Genomic DNA, 21,516 nt, shown 5'->3' on the forward strand with positions numbered 1-21,516 from the left:
TACGTTATGTTCAGCAACAATTTCAAGAATTTTCTATCGCAGGAGTTTATTGTTACAAGAAACAATGATGCAGGGGAAAGGAAACAAGAGAGTAATTTTATGTCGTCTTCATAAAAATTAACATATAATCGTTGTTTAATATCCTTGATCGTATCCTTGTTGGGGCTGCTGGGGCTGCTGGTTGGACTGCTGAGCCACCTGGTTGGATTCTTGTGGAACCTGGTTGGACACTTGCTCGACCTGGTTGGAGTATTGCTCAGTTTGGTTGGAGAGTTGTGGGTATTGGTTCGAGTCTTGTTCGTACTGGTTGGATTCCTGTTCAACCTGGTTGGATACTTGCTCGACCTGGCTCGAGTATTGCTCAGTTTGGTTCGACATTTGTGGGTATTGGTTGGAAGTCTGCTCGTACTGGTTCGATTGCTGAGGAACCTGGTTAGATTGTTGAGCGACTTGGTTAGACTGTTGTGGGACTTGGTTAGAGACCTGTTCCGTCTGGTTGGACATCTGAGGTTTGAATTTAGTATTAAATTTCTACATTTTTGGCTTACCTGAGGAGCCCAGTTAAGGTCAACTGGATGCTCGTTGTAGTGGTTGTTGTTGTTGTAGTTTTGCTCGTAGTTGCTGTTGTCATAGTTGTTGTTATTGTTGTTATTTTTTTTCTTCTTGCCTCGCTGGCTATCAGCAAAGCTGTCAGAATAGGAGCTAGAATCCTGGTAGTTGTACTCGTAATCATCAATGATTCCAGCAAGATCTTGGTTACCCTTGAGGGCTTGGGAACCTTCACTCTGATTATCGTCTTCGTAGAGGTAAGGGACGACGTACTCGACGTTGTTTGGCTTCTCTTCTTCGGCTGGTGCGGTGGTAGTGGACGTAGTTGTTGTTGTAGTCGTGGTGGTTGTAGTAGTGGTGGTTGTCGTGGTGGTAGTGGTAGTGGTTGTAGCTGCTTCGGTGGTCGTTGGCTCTGGAGTGGTGTATTTCTGCTTCTTGTTCTTTCGTCCTCGAGGATCGAAGTACAACGAATCGTCAGCAGCGTCAGTAAGGTCGACACTGTAAGCGTAATCACCGTAATCACCAGTTTGCGCAAAGGCAACAGCGAGCAAAGTGGATTGAAGAAGCTTCATCCCTAGAAGTGAATAAAAAAAAGAAGTCAGAGGGCTTTTCTCTTCAAAACCGACCGGTATTCGATCGTATTTCTTGCTCGTCTCCAGCTTCGTCACCGGTTAAATACGAATTCGAGGGCGGCAAGGGCGCCACAACGCTCACTCCTGATATCGCGGTATCGCCGACGAGAGCGTTATCCAAAGTCTATGCTCCAACCAAAGACGAGATTAGGCTCTTGAGGGGTGACGAGTTGACGTAGTCAGTAACCAGTTCGGTAATAAAGAGGCTGAAATAGATATTCAAAAAGACAAGAAGAAGTCAAGTTCAAAGATCGAATCTTTATCAGGAGTAGCACTCAGATGTTGTCGACTCAGTGGTGTCAGCGTCACGTGTTGTTATATATTTCGAAATGGGCGAAAGTTGTGAGTTGTACAAGTTTGAATCCGATCGGAAGCGTTTTGCTTGATCGGGAGTAAATCACTTTGATCGACTCAAATAAAGCGCCACTCGTTTATCAGCCAAGTGTCATAAAGAGCCTTCGAAGGAAGTGCGCACCCGTGCCGTCGACAAGCGCACGAATCAGCGCTTTTAGTCGCTCTTCATCGTCTTCGTCCTTGAAAAAAACGGGATATAATTGGGGTTACTTATTTTTGATGCTGCATCGCCATAAATTATGGCCCATAATCAGCGTATTTTTCGAGTATTTTCAGCATAAATAGCGGCTCACAGCGATAATGGCCCGGTTAGAGCATTAGTGCTGATAAAGACGGCCTTGAAGGGCTCATGCATACAAATCATGCGCTCCATAATGACGGCAAGCCGTTTTATTGGACCAGTTCGCCTATCCCTCAAGTGCTCGTTGATAGTGGTCGAGATTAAAAGAGGCTCTTATTAGTTGGAAGTCGGAAAGCGCGGCAGAATTCGCCCTTTTCCCCAAAATATAATTTCTAATCTTGGAACACGGAAAACGGTTAATTTTAATGATTCCGCGGATAAGCACACTCACCCTTGATAGGAAAAGGCAACGGAAAGCGTGAAAATCTGTCTGATATTTTTGAATTATTAATAATAATTATCTGCTTTTTTGCGACAATTATCATAGAATTAGCGTTCATTTTATCGGAAAAAAATGTTCTTTCCAAAGAAAAAGGCTTTCTCGTGGATTGCAATGATCTGGGCGCGGCAACCTGTGTAAAAAAAACCTGAGTCAGGGTCTGAAAGCGGCTTTTCAATAGAGATCTTAAGGTCCTGAGTCAGATTTTACTGGGCTCGGCAACCTGTGTAGAAAACCTGAGTCAGGGTCTAAAATATCTCTAATAAAAAGCCGCGTAGCGGCTTTTTTAAAAACGAAGCCGCAAAGCGGCTTCGCCAAAAATAATAAATAGATTAAAAAGGTAAAATATGCGAAGCCGCTTCGCGGCTTCGTTTTTAAAAAAGCCGCTACGCGGCTTTTCATTAAAGATATTTCAGACCCTGACTCAGGTTTTCTACACAGGTTGTCTAGCCGAGAGGTTTTATACACAGGTTGCCGAGTCCAGGCGATCATGAAAAATTCCAACAAGTTTTTTTTTTAATAAAACGGCTAGAAATGGAAGTAGGGTCGCCGTAAATCGAAGTCAAAGATGAAAGAAAGGTTGAATCCGCAGGTGTGGCGGAAGTTCGCTTTTCGAACGTGGCGCGCTTTTCTGGCGGCGCCGCATCCAATAAACGTGTCAGTTTTTGAGAGAAATCAGCTGACATTAACAACCAAAAATGTGTTCGCTCATTAAATTTATAGACGGCTAAAGGTTAAAGTCAAGGGCGAATTGAAGGGAAAGGAAATAAATATCGGTGCAGATTTCTTCTTCTTTCCCAGTCGTCTTTTGGCATTTTGAATATTCGAATATTGGAAAAAGTCGAAAATTTCGTTCGCTCATCTCTAGAACACGGGTTGAGCACATGTTGTTCTGGGCATTTTTTCATTTATCACTTTCACATCCTGGGTGATTGAAAGTCCGAATTTTGAGGATAAAAAGGTGAGTTTTGATGATTTTCGGCGGCGAATTAATTTTTTTTTAGCTTTCAACTCGATGGGATGGCCTTCCACTCCGTCAATTTTAGTCAAAAAAGACGGAGAACGAACGGAATCAAAATGGTCTCAATCCATCGAGTTCAAATACATCTTGAAAAAAGACGATTTGGACGAGAAGATTGGCGACATTGCCGATCTGATTAACTTCCTGACAAGTTGCAAATTTTACATAACTCCTGAATAAAATCAATTTTCCTACTTTAAAATCTCAAATAACCGATTTTGAAAGAGTGAAAAAAAAAACTCTTTCAAAATCGTTTTGTTTCTCTTTTCTCTCTTTTGCATCTCGCAAGTGCAGGTTTAATGAATCATGATTCATAAATGATCTTTTTATCAAAAGGGAATTATAAAGGCCGTGTTGATTTATGCGCTCATATTCTCGGAGTGATTACTCAAGTACGCTGCGGACCGCAAATCTACGATCTGTATTTGAAAGACGTCGCTTCTTCTCAAACAAATCGTCAATTATCGAATTCGTGCCCCGAAATTTGGGCTCGGCAACCTGCGTCCAAAATCTGACTCAGGACCTTCAGAGCTAAAATGAAAATTTAAGCCGCGACTCAGGCCCTGACTCAGATTTTTGACGCAGGTTCCCGAGCCAAGTTCAATAATATTGAGTTCAAAATCTGAAAGGAAATGGCGACTGCCAAAAGCTGCTGATTTCGATACTATTTATAAAATTAAACTAAGTCAAAATAATAAAGTCTAACTAAGTTCAAAACAGTCTTTTTGACAAGTTGAGCGTATAAAAGAAACGTTATTCGTAATATAAACGTCTCTTTTGGTAAGAAAAATTGAATAAAATAGGTCTCAGAAGCAAAATTTGATCATAAACTTTGTTTTTCTTTGTAATTCTAGAAAGAAAAATAAATAGCTTTCGAAGTGGCGCTGATTCTTTTTGTTTTCAGAAGAGGCTAATGAATGTAAAAATGAATGTGGCAATGTCATTCTGGTGCTGTCGTCACTTACGCGGAGATGATTTACGGTTATTGTAGGTTGAGAAGTCGCAAAGGCAGTAAACTGCTTAACCGTTTGATGTGTTTAGATTTTCAAAACGAGCTCGTCGGGTGATCTTTACCACTTGGGATTTACGCGAACTCGTAAAATTAGCGAATTTGCCATTTCCACCGATGTTGAATACATCTTACTAACAAGCGCCCATCATCACTCGTCAAAATAAAGGGAATCGCGATCCATTGCCGAAACAACTAACAATTATCGACATTCAATGATAATTAGCAAATATTTTTTTAACTAAAATAGTCAATCTTCCATCCTTCATTATTTTTTTCTGACTTGTCTTTTACAATTGCTTTTCAAGGTTAGGGTTAGGGTTAGGGTTACAACAGTAAAATCAAACATCTGAATTAACGATTTGACACCCTTATTTGAGTCTCAAACGTTCAAAGATTTCAAATAGCGCGAATTCAGACCATTTTTCTTTTGACAATTTTTAATTCTAAAGAATTTTAATTGATGATTCATCGATTTTTTAAAAAAAAAATGGTCTTAATTCGCGTTATTTGAAATCTTTAAACCTTTAAGACTCAAATAAGGGTGTCGAATCGTTAATTCAGATGTTAGATTTTTCTGCTAGTTACAGCCTTGACCCCCCCCCTAACCCTAACCTTGATAATTCTTCGTATAACCGATAAATGGACAAATAATGAAAAGTGAGTCTTCCACTCCATAAATATAAAAACCCAGGAGGCGTCGATTAAATAACTATTTTATTACGAAAAGCGAGTCTGAATTTGTGGCCCAGCTTGGCGCAAATTTAAAGACCGGATATTTTAGCATCGCGCAACATAAAACATCATGTTAAATGAGTGTTAACTTCCACCAACAAATAAAACTAATTCCGCTGATTGTTGTTCCGTTTCTTTTTATTTATTTGAATTATCATTAATACTAATTTTTCACGAGGCAATTAAACCTTTCGATTTCCTCCCGGTAACAATTGAAATTAAAAAACGGCGAGATTTATGGCTGCTGCTTTGAATTTTAATCAACTCGTAGATTTAATTTCTTTCGAAGCAAATCAACCAACGCCAGGATTCACGACATCAAGCCCAAAAGAAAAGATACTGCCAAGTACGCAGCCTCGTTGATTTACGAGATTGCCCTTCTCATTCATTTCCAAGCCAAAAACGCGTTCTTTCTATATATTCTGAACAGCTCTTCTTTAAAATAAGGGTGTCAACAAGATAAGAACAATAATGCTTATTGAAGATGTGGCAAACTCGAAAACTAAGGGTATCCTCCGTAACAGTCCCTGGCTAATGTTTTAGCTTTCATTTGAAAGCAGAAAATAAGGGTGTTGTAGAGCTCGTAAAGGGCAAAAAGTTCAAAAATTAAGGGTATCCACATAAAATAACGAGCTGACTTAACGTAACAGCCCTTGGCTAAGGTTTTAGCTTTTGCTTGAAAACAGAAAATAAGGGTGTCACAGAGATAATATTGTGCAAAAAATAATAAAATATTCGATATTCTAGCATACCTTTTGAACATTTTATAGTAGTGTGACGCCCTTATTTTTTATTTTCATTTGAAAACTAAAATCTTAGCATAGGTCTTCTGCGTATAGTCAATTTGTTATTCTAGGGATGCCCTTAATTTTTGAGCACTAAGTAGTGTCGAAGAATTATTGCGAATTTCGCTCTTCTCGTTGATTGCAGAAAAAAAAATTTATGTGAAAAAAGTTATGACATGAAAACTCATAAAAATGAAGAGTTCTCGTTGTTGATTGCAGCTGAGTAGGAATACTCCCGTCGCGTCGCATTCACACGACCTTTATGTTGAAATTTGGGCCTATAAAATTTGCGGCGCGCAATTTCATATTGCCAATTATATTCGGAGGTTTTCTGGTCAGAATGTAAATTTTACAATTCTTCCACATAAAAGGCGCTGTCCTTTTGACGAGGCCGAGCTCAAGGCATAAATTATATTTGATCTTGAATCAACTTAACAATTTATTTTTTGCTCATAAAATCTATTTTCTACTGATTTTGATGAAGAAGATTCCGTTTCTAAGAATTTTTTTTGTCCAAGATTGTCGATGAAACTTCCAAAATTCGGCCCAAGATTGTCGATTTCGCTTGGCCATGTTTATTTCTTCGACAATTCTGTTTCTTAGATGTCTTGTTTCGGTGATTTATTTTGCTGATTTTAATTGTTGAGTTCTTGAAAAAGCTCGAGCAAAAAATTATGTTCTGCGATGAATTTTAACGAGCAGTAAATTATGTTGAGCTGCGAGTAGTCAATTTTACGTGTGGAGCATTCGAACTAATGCCCGAAAATGAAAGTGATTTCCAACCAAGGAGCGGGCCCAATCCGAAAAAGTCAAAAGGATTTCCGAACCATCGGAAAACCGCCTCCAAGGTTCCCACAGTTTATAGAGTAGTTATAATTCGAAAGGCGAATTTGACAGCTTTACTGCGTTAATTACCAGGCCACAGTTAAAAAAACAATATTAATTTTTATCGAAGCTCGTAAAGGTGGATGCCCTGATTTATATTAAATTAGCAGGGAGATCGTTTTTGAACTGAAAATTTTATGAAAGAAAAAGATCCAGAATCGACGGAATCAGCATTCTAGGTTCAAGATCCAGGCCAAAAAATGTTGATATTCGCCTCTGAAATGCGTGCAACTGAGCTCGGCAACCTGAGTAGAAAGCCTGAGTCAGGGTTTTAAACGAGTAAAATGAAAAGCCGCGTAGCGGCTTTTTTTAAAACGAAGCCGCAAAGCGGCTTCGCTAGTTAAAATTATTCATTTAGTTGGTAACTTTGGCGAAGCCGCTTTGCGGCTTCGTTTTAAAAAAAAGCCGCTACGCGGCTTTACATTTTACTCTTTTAGAACCCTGACTCAGGCTTTCTACTCAGGTTGCCGAGCCCAGGAGTGCAATGAGCTCTAGAATTCCGTAAAAATTGGAATTCTAGTGTAAAAAGCTTGTTTTCTTCGTTGTTTCTTGTTTTACGTTTTGATTGAGCAAATTGCGGAAGAAGGAAATCCAAATGATGAAAGATGAAAGCGTCGAAATGTGTGTAAATCAATAGACTACAACGATTTTGTCAAATTGTGCGATTTGGAATGTGTCTCAACCCTTTTTTGACATTTTAACTGGGGAACATGTTTAGGCGCAAGCGGTAGATCAAAAAGGGATTTATTGTGCGCGCGGAAATAAAAACGTCAATTGCTCGCTTGATTTCGGGCTTTGACCGCTGCAGTGGCTTATCCCGAGTGTTCAACCCTTCCCATACTCGCCACCCTCCCCAGGGCAAGTCTAATCTGCCCAAAGGCGCATGTACCAAATTCAGGCTCATGGGAAACAGGAAATCAAAAACTCTCACCTGTTTTCAATAAAACTGCCACTGCCAATTGTCGATCGTCCTAGTTTTTTACTTGTAACAGGCTCGACAGCCTGTGTATAAAACCTGAGTCAGGGTTCTTAAAAATCTCTAATGAAAAGCCGCGGAGCGGCTTTGCTAGAGTTCAGGATAGACTGAGATGGCAACAACAGTAAAGCCTCTTCGCGGCTTCGATAAAAAAGCCGCTACGCGGCTTTTCGTTATTGTTCTTTCAAGATCCTGACTCAGGTTTTTCGTTTTTAAAAACTGGGATTGAAAATAAATTTGGAGTTGTTTTAGTGAAGAAGTTGCTGCTTCGGAAGAAAAATGCAAAGATCAACGCGCAAAAAAACAGAGCAATATTGACCTGGGCTCTTCTTTTGCGGCGGAAAGGTCAGGCCGAAGCAGCGAAGGCTCAATCATCGGGCACTTCTATCTCTCTCTGTGCAATATTTGCATCGTAAAATGACCCGTTAGAAGTGATTTTCTCCAAGCTTAGAATCCAAATTCATTCCGATCCAAAGATCACCTAAATTCTTGACTTTGGGAGTCGAAGATTGTCCATAGCATTTCGGAAGTTGGGCCCAAGATAGTTCATTTCCTTATTTTCGGCTTCTGATTGGCCGAAAGTGCATTAGAATACTTCTTCATGCGGAAATGAAGAATCTGGGGTCCAATTTCCGAAGTTAAATCGACAATCTTCGACCAAGATTGTCGATGAGTCATCGACAATCTTGGGTTAGGCCTCTGATAGTCGAGGAAAGTTTTTACGAAAGTAAAAAGGTGAGAATGATTGCTTTTGCTTTTCAGATTGGCCGTGTTTTATTTGCTTCGGAAGAGAGTAACAATTTTAGGGGCTAATTTTATATTTTAATGAGAGCTGGATTTCACGGCGCGAGTGGCGAGCGAGAAAATAATGATTCGCTATAAATTTGGCGTCGATTATTGGACTTATTTTACCGCCTGGCGATTCTGTTTTACTGGTGATAATGAATCTTTAGTTAAAAACCATTTCCCCTCTTTAAAAATGTTATGGCTAGGGGCTCGGGGCGATTAACGCGAGTAAATTCCTCCGTCCAACGCCCGAAAGGAGTTTACTGGTGATAACTTAAAACCCTTAACACCTTCACTACTCTGTGTGCCATACTGTACAATGGCTAGATAGTACAGGGGTCCAGCTACGAGTTCATGCTTCTCAAGGCCTGAGCCAAAGATTCGCTACTTCAGTTTGATTCAGTCGATCATTCCACAAAAGAAAAAAGATCCAGCGCTAGAATAGAGCCTCAGAAATCTTTGGTCTTCGCGGCAGAAGGTACTTTTGGTTCCAGCAGGATTTTCGCTACTTGAAGTTGAAAGACACAACATTTTTTGATACAACATTGAAAGACGATAAAAAGTTTTATGGCCCCTTTGGTAAAGCGAATACTAATTACGTGCTTGCGCGGAAGAGGTAATGCCTATCAATTGCGAAATTGGCGAAAAATGTGTAAGGCAGAAACAGAATTTTGAAATTTGAAAGTTTTCAATTCTCAGCCCTTTTTATGGCATATGTTTTATTGCAGATTTATAGGGGGCATAAATTAGCGGGCGAGATGAAGACTGTCTCATACTACTGTATTCTTTTGTCTGTACTTTAGCCCTCACCCGAACCTAACTCGAACCAATCTTTACGTAAACCTTGACCCTATTAGGGTCACCCTAACCTTAACCCTAACCCCAACACTATGATATGGCAATATGATGGAGCTAGAATTTTTGGTCAAAATAAATTGTTGGAATTTCAACTCAATTTACTCATAATTTCCCATATTTTGTCCGTTTCCTCGAACAATAAAAATATTTGCCGATTATTTCCTCATTTTGAACCCCTAGTCGAAAAGGGTTAGCTTAACCTATTGACGAGTAGTAGCCTCGGCTGACCAGAAAGAGCAGCCCAAAAGTCGAGAAGAGCTGAGCAGCGCCCCTCGACCCTTGGAGTTGCGCCGCTTGGCGGCCGAATACATATCCAATAGATTCGTTTTTCAATAAATCGCAATCGCGTTAGTTAAACGAGCTCGCAAATTATAGCCACAGATAACAAACAACAATAAACGAGTGTCGAAAATCACGAGTCGTAGGATTTCGAAAAAAGAGTCGGAGAAAAAAACGCAGAAGAAGAAACCAGAGGATACTAAGTTATAGCCCAATCGCTTCCGCGCGCAATTTCCGGCTAAGCTGCTTTATTGCTTTGCTGCAGCCTTAATTATCGTTGTCGCCAGTCTGATTCTACCATTTTCATGATGTCCTACCCTTACAGCTTCTCACAGGGTCTGCACCAGGTAAGAAATAAATTAGAATTTTTAAAATTAATTAATTCGAGTTTGGGAACTCGGAGGACTAAAAATTAACATCTCAAATGGCGAAATAAAATAACATTGAACATCTAGCCATATATCCCGACTACAGGCGGCTACCAAGTGCACCCAATGTACAGTTCCTCTTCGCAATCGACGCAGAATCAACTGCGACTTTCTGGCGCTATCGACTCCGCTCATGCACGATCTAGCGCAGGTCTCACAGGTAAGATAATGCAGGGTTTGGGCTACTAGAATAAAGGTTTGGATACGGCCTTTAGGGGCTAGAAATTTCGAAATATTTTTGATTTTCGGTCAATTTTGCCAAATTTTCTTCCTTGATATCACTTTCTCGACCATTTTTTTTTTGAAGAAAAAGGCATTAAAGTAAGGGGAAAAATTATCAGTAATTAGATGAGGGGGAAGTGGCTACGGCTGTAAACCAGCGAGTAGGTCGCGATTTATGGCCTAGGCTTAGGCGACAGACTTACTCAAACTTATACACACGGACGCTAATCAGCACGTAGATGGCCAAATCAAAGGAAATTCGCCGTCACCGACTTTAAAAGAAAAAAAAAACGCGAGAGACGAAATTCAAATTTCTTCGTGTGATTTTTTTTTCGTTTTCTGAAATAAAAGAGAAAGGAGAAAGGTAAATGAAAGTGGGAGCTGGCGGAAGCCGTGGGCTTGATTGAAATAAATAAAATTTTAATTCATGAACCATTAGATTTAAGCCGATGTTATGGCGAGTTTTACGCGCGGCCGTTACCGCGGTCGACGAGTTTTACTGGGCCGCTATGACTGACACTATCGACCACAACGCTACTGCTCTCATTCCCATGCCCCAGCGCTGGGTCAACAGTTTAACGCGTTTTTATATTTGATACAGTCATGCGGCTCGTACCGTTTTAGATAATGCCGCCAATTACTAGATGTGCCCATGATTGTCGACTAGAAATTGAAGGAGAGGAATCCGACTTTCCGGGCTGGAAACATCAATGATCGCATTGATGATTCAGAATTGACGCTTTTAATCTTTGATAATTCCAATTAGATTTTTAACTGGAAAATTTTCAGAAGATCTACCATCTTCCGTGAACGAGTTGCAGAGCGATACAGCGACCAATTCAACTGACGCCCCATCGACGCTTCTCTCCAGCTCGGCCGAGGCAGGAATCGACGCTCTTCCAACTCCGGGAGAAGTCCAGAGCCCAAGTGCGACCAGCGCCAGTTCCTCAGCCCCGAGACCGTCAGCTGGCAGCTCCTCTGGAGCCATGCCCGGTGCAACGAGCATGGACGAGTCAGAAACAAGCCCCAAGAACAGCGCAGAAAATGGGTCCTCGCAAAACAACGGCGAAAACAGCACTCCATCGGAAGATGAAAGCGACCCGGTCAAGACCGAAAGCGGCGAAACTTGTAAGTTGAAATCATGGAAGAGTACCTCGGAAAGGGGGGAAACTATAGCTCCTCAAGATCATTTTGACAGAACTAATCCAGTAACTGATCAATTTTCTTTCTGGAAGAGTGTTTCCACAAAGCTCTGATTCTAGTAAAGTCCTGTCAAGATCGTTGGTCTTCGCGATGTCTTCATTTTGGGCATATTTTTGAGTGATATTTTAAGCGGCCAAAAAGCCGTAAACACCTCTTTGTATTTTTATGACAGGGTGTTATATATCTTGAGACAAGCTCCTTTGCCCTCCCGCATTTTTAATCATTTAAAATTTTAATTTGATGATTTGGGAATATTTGGGCTAGGAATTGGCGATGACGTTATATGCTTAAATGGCTTATCTATCTCAGGTGCTCAGCGCTTGATCTTTTCTCGGCGGTTGCGAGTTGGGCTCCGATTTTATGTTTCACTAAATATGAAATGGCGGCGCTCGTTAAATCAGCGCGGGTTCATTAAAGAGTTCTCCTTCCGGGAGTATAAGGGTCTTGCATGTGCGCGCTATTTGCGCGGGGAAGGTCGCCCGCCTTTTTATTTACGAGATACAGACATAATTATACACCATCACATTCTTTCTTGCCCCAGCTCAAGAACATCAATTTAGCATCTGAATTCGACCCAACGCGAAACTGGCTCACTGCTCAAGGAAGAAAGAAACGAGTTCCTTACACGAAATTCCAGCTTTTGGAGCTTGAAAAGGTTGGTTGTTTTCTCTCATTAATTATCATCATTAATTGCTTTAGGAATTTCATTTCAACCAGTACCTGAGCAGAGAAAGAAGACTCGAAGTCGCGAAAAATGTTGGATTAACTGATCGCCAAGTCAAAATCTGGTAAGAAACCGTATCCCAAAACTGTCGTTTGACATGATTATTCTAGGTTCCAGAACAGACGAATGAAATGGAAGAAGGAAAGAAAAGAGGAGCGAAATCGAACTAACGATATCAGCCAGGTTTGAGCTCTTAGAAAGGTGCTTGAAAATTTAATGATATTTTCTAGCTAATGCCTCCTGGAATTCCCGGCCTCCCCCATCTTAATCCTCAAGTTCAACTGGTAAGTGTTAAAACTACTTGCCCTTCCTTACCCTCGAATTCTAGCCATTCGACTTCAACCCTCACTACGCACACCACCCGGGACTGCACCAGCATCCGCACTCCCTCTTCGCCCTGCCGCCGTCCCACTACTTTCAGCAGCAACACCCTCAGTAAATTCGAGGTCGGCTTTCTCGAAGAAGCCTCAAGAAGCGACCCTCGGCCCTGTAAATTGTTCTCGACGCAAAGAAAACCACACGCCGAAGCTGTCAGATTCAAACAGTGCCCATTATTTTTCTCAATTTCTACTTTGAACTTGAAATTTAATTTTTCACAAACTTCCCCGAGAAAACGCAAAAGTGAGTTATCGTCAAATTTCTTTTTTTGATCAGACTGCCGACCCTTTTTTCTTAGACGATATATATATTTTGATTCACCACTGTATTCTTACTGTAGTTTGACATTTTTTTATTTTCTCAATTTTGAATTATTTGTTGGTTGCTAGAATCGCTCAAAAATAAGGGGGTACACGTTGTTAATTGAATATCTTTTATCTCTTCTTTTGAGTAAATCAAGTGACACCCTTATTTTTTCCTAAAAGCAAGGTAAAGCATGAAGCTTTATTTTGATGAAAAATAAGGGTGTCACTCTGCTAGGTCAACAAGAAAAGTAATTCTGAGAGTTTTACAACGTCTTTTCCTCAAAATTACTTTGAGCGATTTGTGCAATTAATGTTTTATTTATTCCCATTTCGCGCACTTCAAAAAACATATTTCAAAAAAGAATGCTCTCTTCTCAATTTATGCCTCGACTCTTCAAAATAAGAACACGAGCAGACTTTGAAAAACTCTTCTGTAAATACTAACTGTACAAAGAAAGAAACTATATACTATTTTATTTTTTGCCAGGAAAAGAAGTGGCAGAAAAAGTTGCTCTACTCGTGACTGAGTAAAAGTTCATTGAAATAAATTATCCAAAAAGAAAAGAAAAATCAGTTTTCCTTGTTTGGCGAAAAATGCGTCACTTCTAAAATTTGCACATTTTCGGGCGGAATTTATCTCTAAATTAAGAAATTAATGGGCGCCAATAATCTCGGCGATCTAGGAAAAGATCTGCCTTCCATAAAAATTTACGAGGGGAGCTAAAGGCCGCCCGGAAACGCTTCAAGCTATTCCGTCAATCACATCGTTTCGATATTAATTTATGCATTTTAGGTGATTTGATTGTATATTGCTGTTTACGTAAAAATTTCTTTATTTGGGGAACGATAGACCTTTGCCAAATTAATGAGCTGGTTTCAAAACGTCCAAAAATGAAAACTTTGCAACATTTTTCCACAAAAAAGACCACTGGGAGAACGATTTGTCGACATTTTAGGGGTAGAAAGATTGTTTTTTTGACGGTAAGAGACTTCGTAAACTTGGAAATATAATGTCACGGATCACGTGCCAAATGAAGGTCAGAGTGCAAAGGTTGCATGACACAATCGAAGGGCAGGATGAGCAGGACTACGCTTGGCTGTAATTTTGACACTTGGGCGCTGATTTATGGCGATTTCTGCATGCCAAATCAGCCATAAAAAGCTTTTCAAGATGAAAATCATTTTTGCTACTGGACCTGCTTTTGCTAGAAAAAGATTTGATAAATAATGACTTGATTTCTTTTTATTTTTTTACTCGCTTAGTGAGATTAATATAAGATCAAAAACATAGCAGTAGAAGATGAAAGCACAGAATGAAAAAATACGCGGTGAAGAGTTCAAATTAACCGATTCTGAAGTCTTTTCGAGGAGCCTTGAAGCCGAACAATGGATTGGCTTGCTTTTGGAGGTTGAGAATGGGACTGAGAATGTCCATTATTTCGCGGATGGTGTTCGTCGGCACCGATGGATATTTGTGACGGAATTCGACTGCAAAGGTTCAAAAATTTTGTCGAAAAAATAAGATAAATTAAGGTTTTCTTTACATAATTTTTGAACACTTTCCTTGAATGGCATTGAGAAAATTCGACTTTTTAGGGTCGTAGGCCCAGTCGTGTTGGGCTTCCTGGTCGTGGAAGAGTTTCCAAAGCCGGCGCGCTTCGAAGAACACCCCTCGAAACTGGAAACCTTTTGGATGCTCGTCGCTGTAGATGAATTCGGAGATGGCGCGGCGAGCCAGCTCTTGGAACGGCAAGGAGCTGTTTTCGGCGTAGTCGCAGGAGTCGAACTTGGTCTTGGCGATTTGCTCGTATCGAGACTGCAGAAGATCGGACTCGATGAACTGGGAGAACTCGCTGGAGAGGAGGGCGCGGAGGAGGTCTTTTCGAAGAGTTAAGAAGTTGTTGTGCTGTTCTTTGGAAACGCGGCGAAGGTAGCACCTTTGCGACTCTAGAATCAACCCTTTTAGAACCTTTTTGACGGAGGAACTTACTTATGCATGGCTCGAGAAGGAGGATAGAGCTCATTCGATCCAGGAGGCACCTGATAGACGGCTCCTCGAAAAGAGTCGGTTCAAGTCGACGATTGAACTTTCTCATGTAAACATCGGCAAAGTCGAGCAGCGTCAAATCCCTGTTTTCGTCGAGGAGCATTTCTGTCTGCCGCGTAAGGATCGACATTTTTTCTTTTATCGTCAAGCTCAGTCTCTTGTCGTTCGGTATTTCGTCGATTGTTACAATATCAGGAATGGCTTCAAACAAGTCCTGAAATGACATTTTTGAAAATTATTTTATAATTAATCAACTTACTTGAAGTTTGGTGAATCCATAGTTGCTCAAGCGACACTGCCTGCCAAAGTGATGGTGGTAGTGTGGCACAAATGCGGTAAATGGGAGGCTGAACTTGTCGCAATCGCTGAGCAGCTCGGCGACCTCGCTGCCGAACTTTTTCGTGCGCTGGATTTCATCTGATGTCCGATTCTTCTTCGGCAGCGAGATTAATAAATCAGGCCCCTCTCCGGTCGTTTCCAAGTGTCCCTCGGGTACGTCGGACAGCAGATCCGCCAAGTCGCACACGCCAAAGTCCGACAAACGGAAGTTCGTTTTGAAGTGATCCGAGTAGAGTTGTGGGTATTCGGACGCGTAGCAATTCCTGTCCGACAGCGATTTGAGAATCTTCACCGTTTCTTGAGTGAATCTTTTCACTTGTGCTCTGTGAGTGAGGGTGATGACTCGCTTTTGCGCACCTTCAGGACCGAGCACTTGGACCACGTGACTCAATCTGGCGAGTTGTTGAACTGGTGGAACGCCGGGTCGGAAGGGAACCTTGCCAAACTTCGCAGAAAATACGGTGTTCAATTGAGAAAGAGCGACTGCTGATCCGTCGTGCTCCTTGAGAAGCTCTGTCAATTCGCGGCCAAAGTTGACGATCGATGGGTCCCCGAGAGGTGCTCTTGGTCGACTCGAGGTCGTCGACGACGAGGAAACAGATTCAGTGTCTCCGTCGGTTGAAGATCCTGTTTGAGCCCATGAAATGATCTTGTGTCCATGATGAGAGGTGATTATTTCGACGCCAGGGACGAAAGACGCCAAATGCTCGAGGTAGACGCCTTCTGAATTTTCGCCGCTGACTTCGGGAAAGTGCTGGAACTCTTCTTGCCAGCAAATATTGAGTGAGCAGAGTGGGAGAATGCCGTGGTGGTTTGCCAGTAGTGAGTGAAGTTTCGCTGCGAATTCGCGCAGTGAACAGTTGACTTTGACCGGGGTCAGCAAAAATTATATTTTACAAAGTATTATGCTGGCTAACAGACAGTTTCGCTATGATTTTTTCGGAAGATTTGTGGAAAATAAGGTAGAGTTAACGATGGTTCTTTCTATTAACTATTTTATTTGTCAGTCTTTACTATCGATTTTTAACATATTTTAAAAATACAATTAGGCGGATTATTTAAATGCATTATGGTTTTCGAAAATGATGTCTAGAAATTTCAGTAAACATTATTTAGTGATGATCCCAGCCTTTGACCATTGATGCATCGTAAACGGGAACGCCGACTTGCACGTGACGGTCGCAGTGTGGTTGAGAGACAGTGAAGGGGGATTGAGGAATGTTTCGTAGGTTTGGTGGCTTCTTGCGAATCGGAGTGGCCAGGCGCACGTTGATTTGGTCCAAATCGTGCTTGCAGAGGCGGCAAGGCGTACCAGTCTGACAGCTCTCGCAGGGATTTCGCCCACGTGACCAGACGGACTCTTCAATTTTCAAAAATCCAGGGCCCAGTCGTCGGAGATTCTCGAGCGTGCACGCTGTCGGGTCGTGGAAAACTTCGTTGTACTTGGCCTGCAGTTCAGAGAGCGACACAGCGTTGCCGTCTTGGATGAGGTAGGAAACGTTCGCGCGGAATGCGTTCATTCGCATGTCGGATTGTTGGGTTAGCGTCACTAGAATACGCTTCTTGCCGAGGCGCGCGCGTTGACAGGACTCAAGCACGCTGGTTGCGTCGGTCATGTTGGGAACAACGACGTCGGCGGTCATGGTGAAGCGATTGTAGGGCTGGATGACGAGGCGAATGATCTGCGAACACTTGTGGATCTTCGACGTCAGCGCTTCTTTGATGCCTTCTTCTCCTAGAGCGGCATCAATGTTCGTGATTGTCAGCTAAAAATGAAGAAGTTCGAAATTGAAATCAACGAGGACTCACCTTGACTCCATCGGCCAATTGCTGCGGAACTGGTGGAGGTTTCGCAATCGTCAGCTGCCGCGCCTTACTGATGGAACTTCCGCTCAGAGCAGAAGCGTAGCTTGGAGCGTAGCTAGAATTCGAGGAGCCGTAATCGGGTGGCATTGACGAAGACAGGCTATTTTGAATTTGGGCCATTTGGCGGTAACCTTTTCGACGCTGTTCTTCTTCTGTGAATATCGCCTTTTCCCTAATTACAAAGTTAACAACGGATAAGTCATCGTTGTCTTCACCTTATAGTTATCTTGTTTCCAAAGACATCTTCTCCATCGAGCCGCTTCAAGGCGCGTCTGGCCATGTCATGATTTCGGAAGCTAACGGACGCGCTTTTGCCGAAGACGTGCTGAACCCGGCCGCCAGTATTCTCGAACAACTGACTCAGTCGGTTTCGAATGGCCGATTTAGGTAAGTGCTGCGTTGTTGGCAGATTTGATACAACGACCATCAGTTCGCAATCTTGAATGGAGTTGCGCGGCGGTAGATCAAGTGCGAACTCGGCGTAACTTATTCGTGTGCTTGTCGCGTAAATTAGCGGATCAGGAGCCTTAATTACAGTAAGAAGGGAAATTTAAATGATGATTGGTTAGTACCTGCTCTGGGTAAATAAGAACAACATTATATTTCTTCCGATTATTTAGGTCAGCGATGTCGGGCACGAAGTTGATGTCGCCAGTTATGATGATGATAGTAGCTTTAAAAGGCATTCAAAATAGATTGTGTTTATTTCAATCTGACCTGGAGGAGGATGCTCGTCGGCAAATCGGCGAATCGCCTGTCGTAGTTTTTCGTCCGCTGCGTTTTTCGCTGTTCCTTTGATGTGGACAATATTCACTTGCGCACTGTTGAGCTCGTCCATCACGGCTTTGGTCTCCTTGCTGGCGTCGCAGGCGACCATGAATTCTACCTCGCGTAGGTAAGTGAACATTCGCTCGCGGATTCGCTGAACAAGGGCGAAGGCGCTCTTCTGATGCGGCACAGCGCAGTTTTCAATGTCCCAGAAAACACCGGCAATTTCCATTTGATCCACTGGAACCCTGAAATCGAGAAATAGGAAACCGTGATGAACAATATTTTTGAGTACCTGTTGTCAACAGAAGACTTGTTGAATAGATTCGTCGCATAATTCATTTTGTCTAAGTGATGAGTGTGGAAGAAAGAAGAGGATTTCGAATCTGGAATCGGCGGAAACCCTAACATAGAAGTGAGAAAAAGCCTAATGCCCTCAGCTAGAGCATGGACTAAATATGTTTTTCTAGAAATTGTCGATTTTTCAAACACCATAAATCTGCATTCTTCGTTGTTTTTTAATACTTTTTAGACTTGATGGCGATGAATCAATAAGAACAGCAAGTAGAAAAAGGTCACGTTAATTAAGATGAAATTAAAAAACTTTTTGCAGCAAAAAATTTGACCCATTCATTTTTTGGGCTCTAAAGAAAGCCCGGAAAATTCTGATTCGATCAGTCAAAATTTGACCAAAAAATACCAGATGATGACGTCACAGGGGACCTGTGAAGACCGCAAAAATGGCCATTTTGGGCAAACTTTGAGTCACTTTTTAGATGCCTTTCAGTTGGTTATTTTCGGCGTGAAATAGCTCAAATGAAAGCTTATCAAAAATTTAAGGTTCATTTTTGATATTAAATATCATATATAAATATCATTATATAAAAATTGCTAAAATAAGAAATTCTTATTTTAGCAATTTTTTTTTCAAAAAATTCTAGAGCCAAATTTTTATGGAATTTCCTAAAAATCATCTAAAATGGACCTTCAGTTTCTCCTGAGCTTCCATTTGACCCATAGAACACTAGAAATATCCATCGGAAAGGCTTTCAAAAACCGACTCAAAGTTTTCGGTTTTTGGTACTTTATGACGTCATTTGTGACGTCATTCTCTAGAAAATTTTCCTCATGGGAAAGTGGATTCAACTCAGAATTTCTCGCTCTTTCTACTGAGCTCAAAAAATCGACAAGTCAAAATTTCTGCTGCAAAAAGTTTTTTAATTTCATCTAACGCTTACCGGGAGGAGCCGAGCGAAGATAAAGGTTGCTCATCGATTCGGTTAATGACTTCGCTTGTTGGGAAGGCTGAACTTGAGGATGATGAACATTGTTGGGGCGACAGTAGGAGCGAGTATTCTGGCCATGGTTAGTCAAAGGAGGAGGCGTCGCGTAAATCATGGAAGAGAGGCCTAGAAAATTGTTTTAGCAAATGAATGAGTACTGAGATGAACCTTGATTAGATTGCATGTAGTTCGGAGACTGATAAATATTCGGCGAGTGCATGTAAGGGTCAAAGGTCGGAGGAACGCAAGCAGATGGATGCGAAGTCGGAGCGCCCATGTGTGGCCCGCGCACGGGGGTCATGAACCACGGGTTCTTCTGAGTTACCCACTCGGGCGTGTGCGGCTGATGATTGGGAGTGTGCGGTCCGTGCATATTTGGGCTGTGATTGTAGACGTGGCTGGGAATGGGGCTGTTGGCGATCGTCGGATGCTGGCAGTTTGAGCAGAAGGAATCTCTGTTTTTAAGTTTCATTAAAATTAATCACAAAAAAGGTGTGGCAAATGAACTGAAACGATTCCTTTGATAAGGCGAAGCGTAGAGACCGGTGAGTTGTGAAGTCATTGGCCTCCCACAGGGGCTTTGCTGTACATGAAGAGGGTAAGAGCTACACAGAAAAAACTTTGAAAAGATGGTGTACTACTGTATTTACCTTTGGCAGGATTGGTTTGAAGACATGGCAGTAGAAGGCTCAGTAGACTGTTGGTAGTACTGAGAGCGATTGTTGTGGCCCTGGTAGGAAGGGTTCTGGTTCTCTTTATTCTCCATTTTCTCGCGTTCGCACTTGAAAAGAAGATTTGCTTATTTTTACGAATTTGAGATTCGCACTGCCCGGGCGGTGACGGTGAATGAAAAACAAAAAAAGAAAACGAACCGAATCGATTTGAAAAACAATGGAGGGCGCCCCGCCAAAAATACTCAACAGAAGTTTTCAAGCTTCAACTTCGATCTTTGTTGATTTCAATCAGCAACTCTCGAAAATCTGTAAACAGGGTCATCCCAAGGACGAACACCAGGTTTAACGGGGTTTCCTGGACCCGTTTCTTTTAAAATTTCGTCTAATAAATTAAAAAATACAGTCAAAACAGAGCCAAAAGTCACCTGATCATTGCAGAATATCTTCTTCTTTCCACAGTAGTCGCAATCCTCAAATATCCGGCTGACCATTTCGCTACCTCTGTAAAACACGAGTCAAATTTTCACAAACTCTCTTTCTCTGTCTCTTTAGAAAAAAAGGAAAGGTCTCGAAGAAGCGAAAACCTAATCTGGAAAATTATGTAGGTGTTTTTTGCGTTGACGATTTCTTCAGTTACGCAATGATTTATCCCGATTCGAATTCCTCAAAGGCATCGAATCATTCAAGCGATAGGACCTTCGATACTTTTCGCCGCGGAGAATCATTTTCTCAGGGGAAAGATTTGATTGAAAATTATGAAAAAAGGGTTGATAGTGGTTCAATAATAAGAACTTACTTTTAGTGACAGTAGCTCACATTTCCGCAGCGTTTTTGGCGTTTCGGCTTTTCTCTTTCGTCGTTGTTGGAATTTGGGCACAAGAAATTGAGCAGACAGAGGAAGATATTGTTTCAAGAGTACAATTATTTACAAACGCAAAGTTATATGATGAGAAGGCAATGAAAGAAGGGAGCAGATATAAATGATGACAAAATTCGTATTTTTCCAATAAAAATTTACAAATACAGCCTGTACTGTACAGGTGATTTATGAAACGGACTAATAAATAATTTCGACATACGCTGGGTTGATGAGGTAAAGAGCTACGCAAATCAGAGAAACAAACAGAATGGCCAAGAGGACGATTACTTTCTGAACGATCCAAGAATATACAACACAGAAAATGATGCTGACAGCATCAAGAACTACAGAGTGAATGAACTCTCTCAGGAGATCTTCTTCTGGAAATAAGTTTGCGTTCATCGTTCTTTTTTCTCGATATCTTTTCCTCGATGAAAAAATCAGAATTCTGTTATTTTCTTTTGACGTACTGCTTGCTTGTTTTCTTTTGAAAGCTGAATGATTGTTTGATATAAAAATTCTGCGGCCACGTGGCTTTGATTTTTTGGACGATGCGAACCCCTATATTCATACTGATAAGGGCTGAATGGGCTGTCGGAATGTGACTCATCTTCTTCTTAGGTTGGATGATTTTACAGTGGTATTTCTGATAGAAAACTTAATGTTTTGATGTCGAGTTATTTTCTACAAAAAAAAGGGCGTTATAAATATAAGGGCTATAAATTATAGGCTATGATGAAAGTCTGCCAGATATCCGGTTTCTTTGGCAGATTAGTTGTTTAAATTTTTAACTTAAAATAGAACTTGTCGAAAATTGAAATCGAGATTTTTATTCTTCGTAAGGTTCAAGATAAATTCAATTATCTGTTCTGCTGTATGGAAATTATTTGAACGACAGATCGTATTGATTAGTGATAAACATTTTCAAACA

At 41.3% G+C, this 21,516-nt stretch overlaps 3 protein-coding genes across 4 annotated transcripts in view; 1 reads left to right on the forward strand and 2 right to left on the reverse strand.

Moving 5' to 3' along the window:
* Nucleotides 1-18: 18 nt before the first annotated feature.
* Nucleotides 19-1,208, reverse strand: LOC145706891 (uncharacterized). Of its 2 annotated transcripts, none has more exons than XM_081784350.1 (2): nt 549-1,208; nt 19-420 (listed from the first exon to the last, which is right to left on the reverse strand). In XM_081784350.1, exons 1-2 carry the CDS (start codon nt 1,119-1,121, stop codon nt 136-138), a joined length of 858 nt encoding a protein of 285 aa, XP_081640476.1. In that variant the 5' UTR covers nt 1,122-1,208; the 3' UTR covers nt 19-135. The 2 variants fall into 2 exon arrangements, with proteins under 2 accessions (XP_081640476.1, XP_081640475.1); XM_081784349.1 differs by having other exon boundaries at nt 20-504; nt 549-1,207.
* An 8,370-nt stretch (nt 1,209-9,578) lies between these two features.
* The window catches only part of LOC145709333 (uncharacterized), a 34,043-nt gene continuing 22,105 nt past the window's right edge, over nt 9,579-21,516 (forward strand). The window contains exons 1-8 of the mRNA XM_081787015.1: nt 9,579-9,836; nt 9,945-10,077; nt 10,929-11,267; nt 11,903-11,997; nt 12,042-12,130; nt 12,177-12,249; nt 12,297-12,350; nt 12,395-12,501. Of these exons, the coding sequence (XP_081643141.1) occupies nt 9,795-9,836; nt 9,945-10,077; nt 10,929-11,267; nt 11,903-11,997; nt 12,042-12,130; nt 12,177-12,249; nt 12,297-12,350; nt 12,395-12,501 (932 nt within the window). The 5' untranslated portion in view covers nt 9,579-9,794. The remainder of the gene's footprint in view (nt 9,837-9,944; nt 10,078-10,928; nt 11,268-11,902; nt 11,998-12,041; nt 12,131-12,176; nt 12,250-12,296; nt 12,351-12,394; nt 12,502-21,516) is intronic.
* On the reverse strand, nt 14,092-20,266 carry LOC145706839 (meiosis regulator and mRNA stability factor 1-like). The gene is made up of 15 exons (XM_081784289.1): nt 20,152-20,266; nt 19,703-19,833; nt 19,581-19,657; nt 19,221-19,517; nt 19,008-19,178; nt 18,065-18,173; nt 17,719-18,017; nt 17,574-17,674; nt 17,217-17,527; nt 16,945-17,173; nt 16,265-16,901; nt 15,056-15,999; nt 14,740-15,010; nt 14,307-14,696; nt 14,092-14,237 (listed from the first exon to the last, which is right to left on the reverse strand). The coding sequence occupies exons 1-15, from the start codon at nt 20,215-20,217 to the stop codon at nt 14,092-14,094; spliced, it is 4,179 nt and encodes a 1,392-aa protein (XP_081640415.1). The 5' UTR covers nt 20,218-20,266.

This window comes from Oikopleura dioica, chromosome XSR (genome assembly GCF_907165135.1).
Source record: "Oikopleura dioica chromosome XSR, OKI2018_I68_1.0, whole genome shotgun sequence".
Lineage (NCBI taxonomy): Eukaryota > Metazoa > Chordata > Appendicularia > Copelata > Oikopleuridae > Oikopleura > Oikopleura dioica.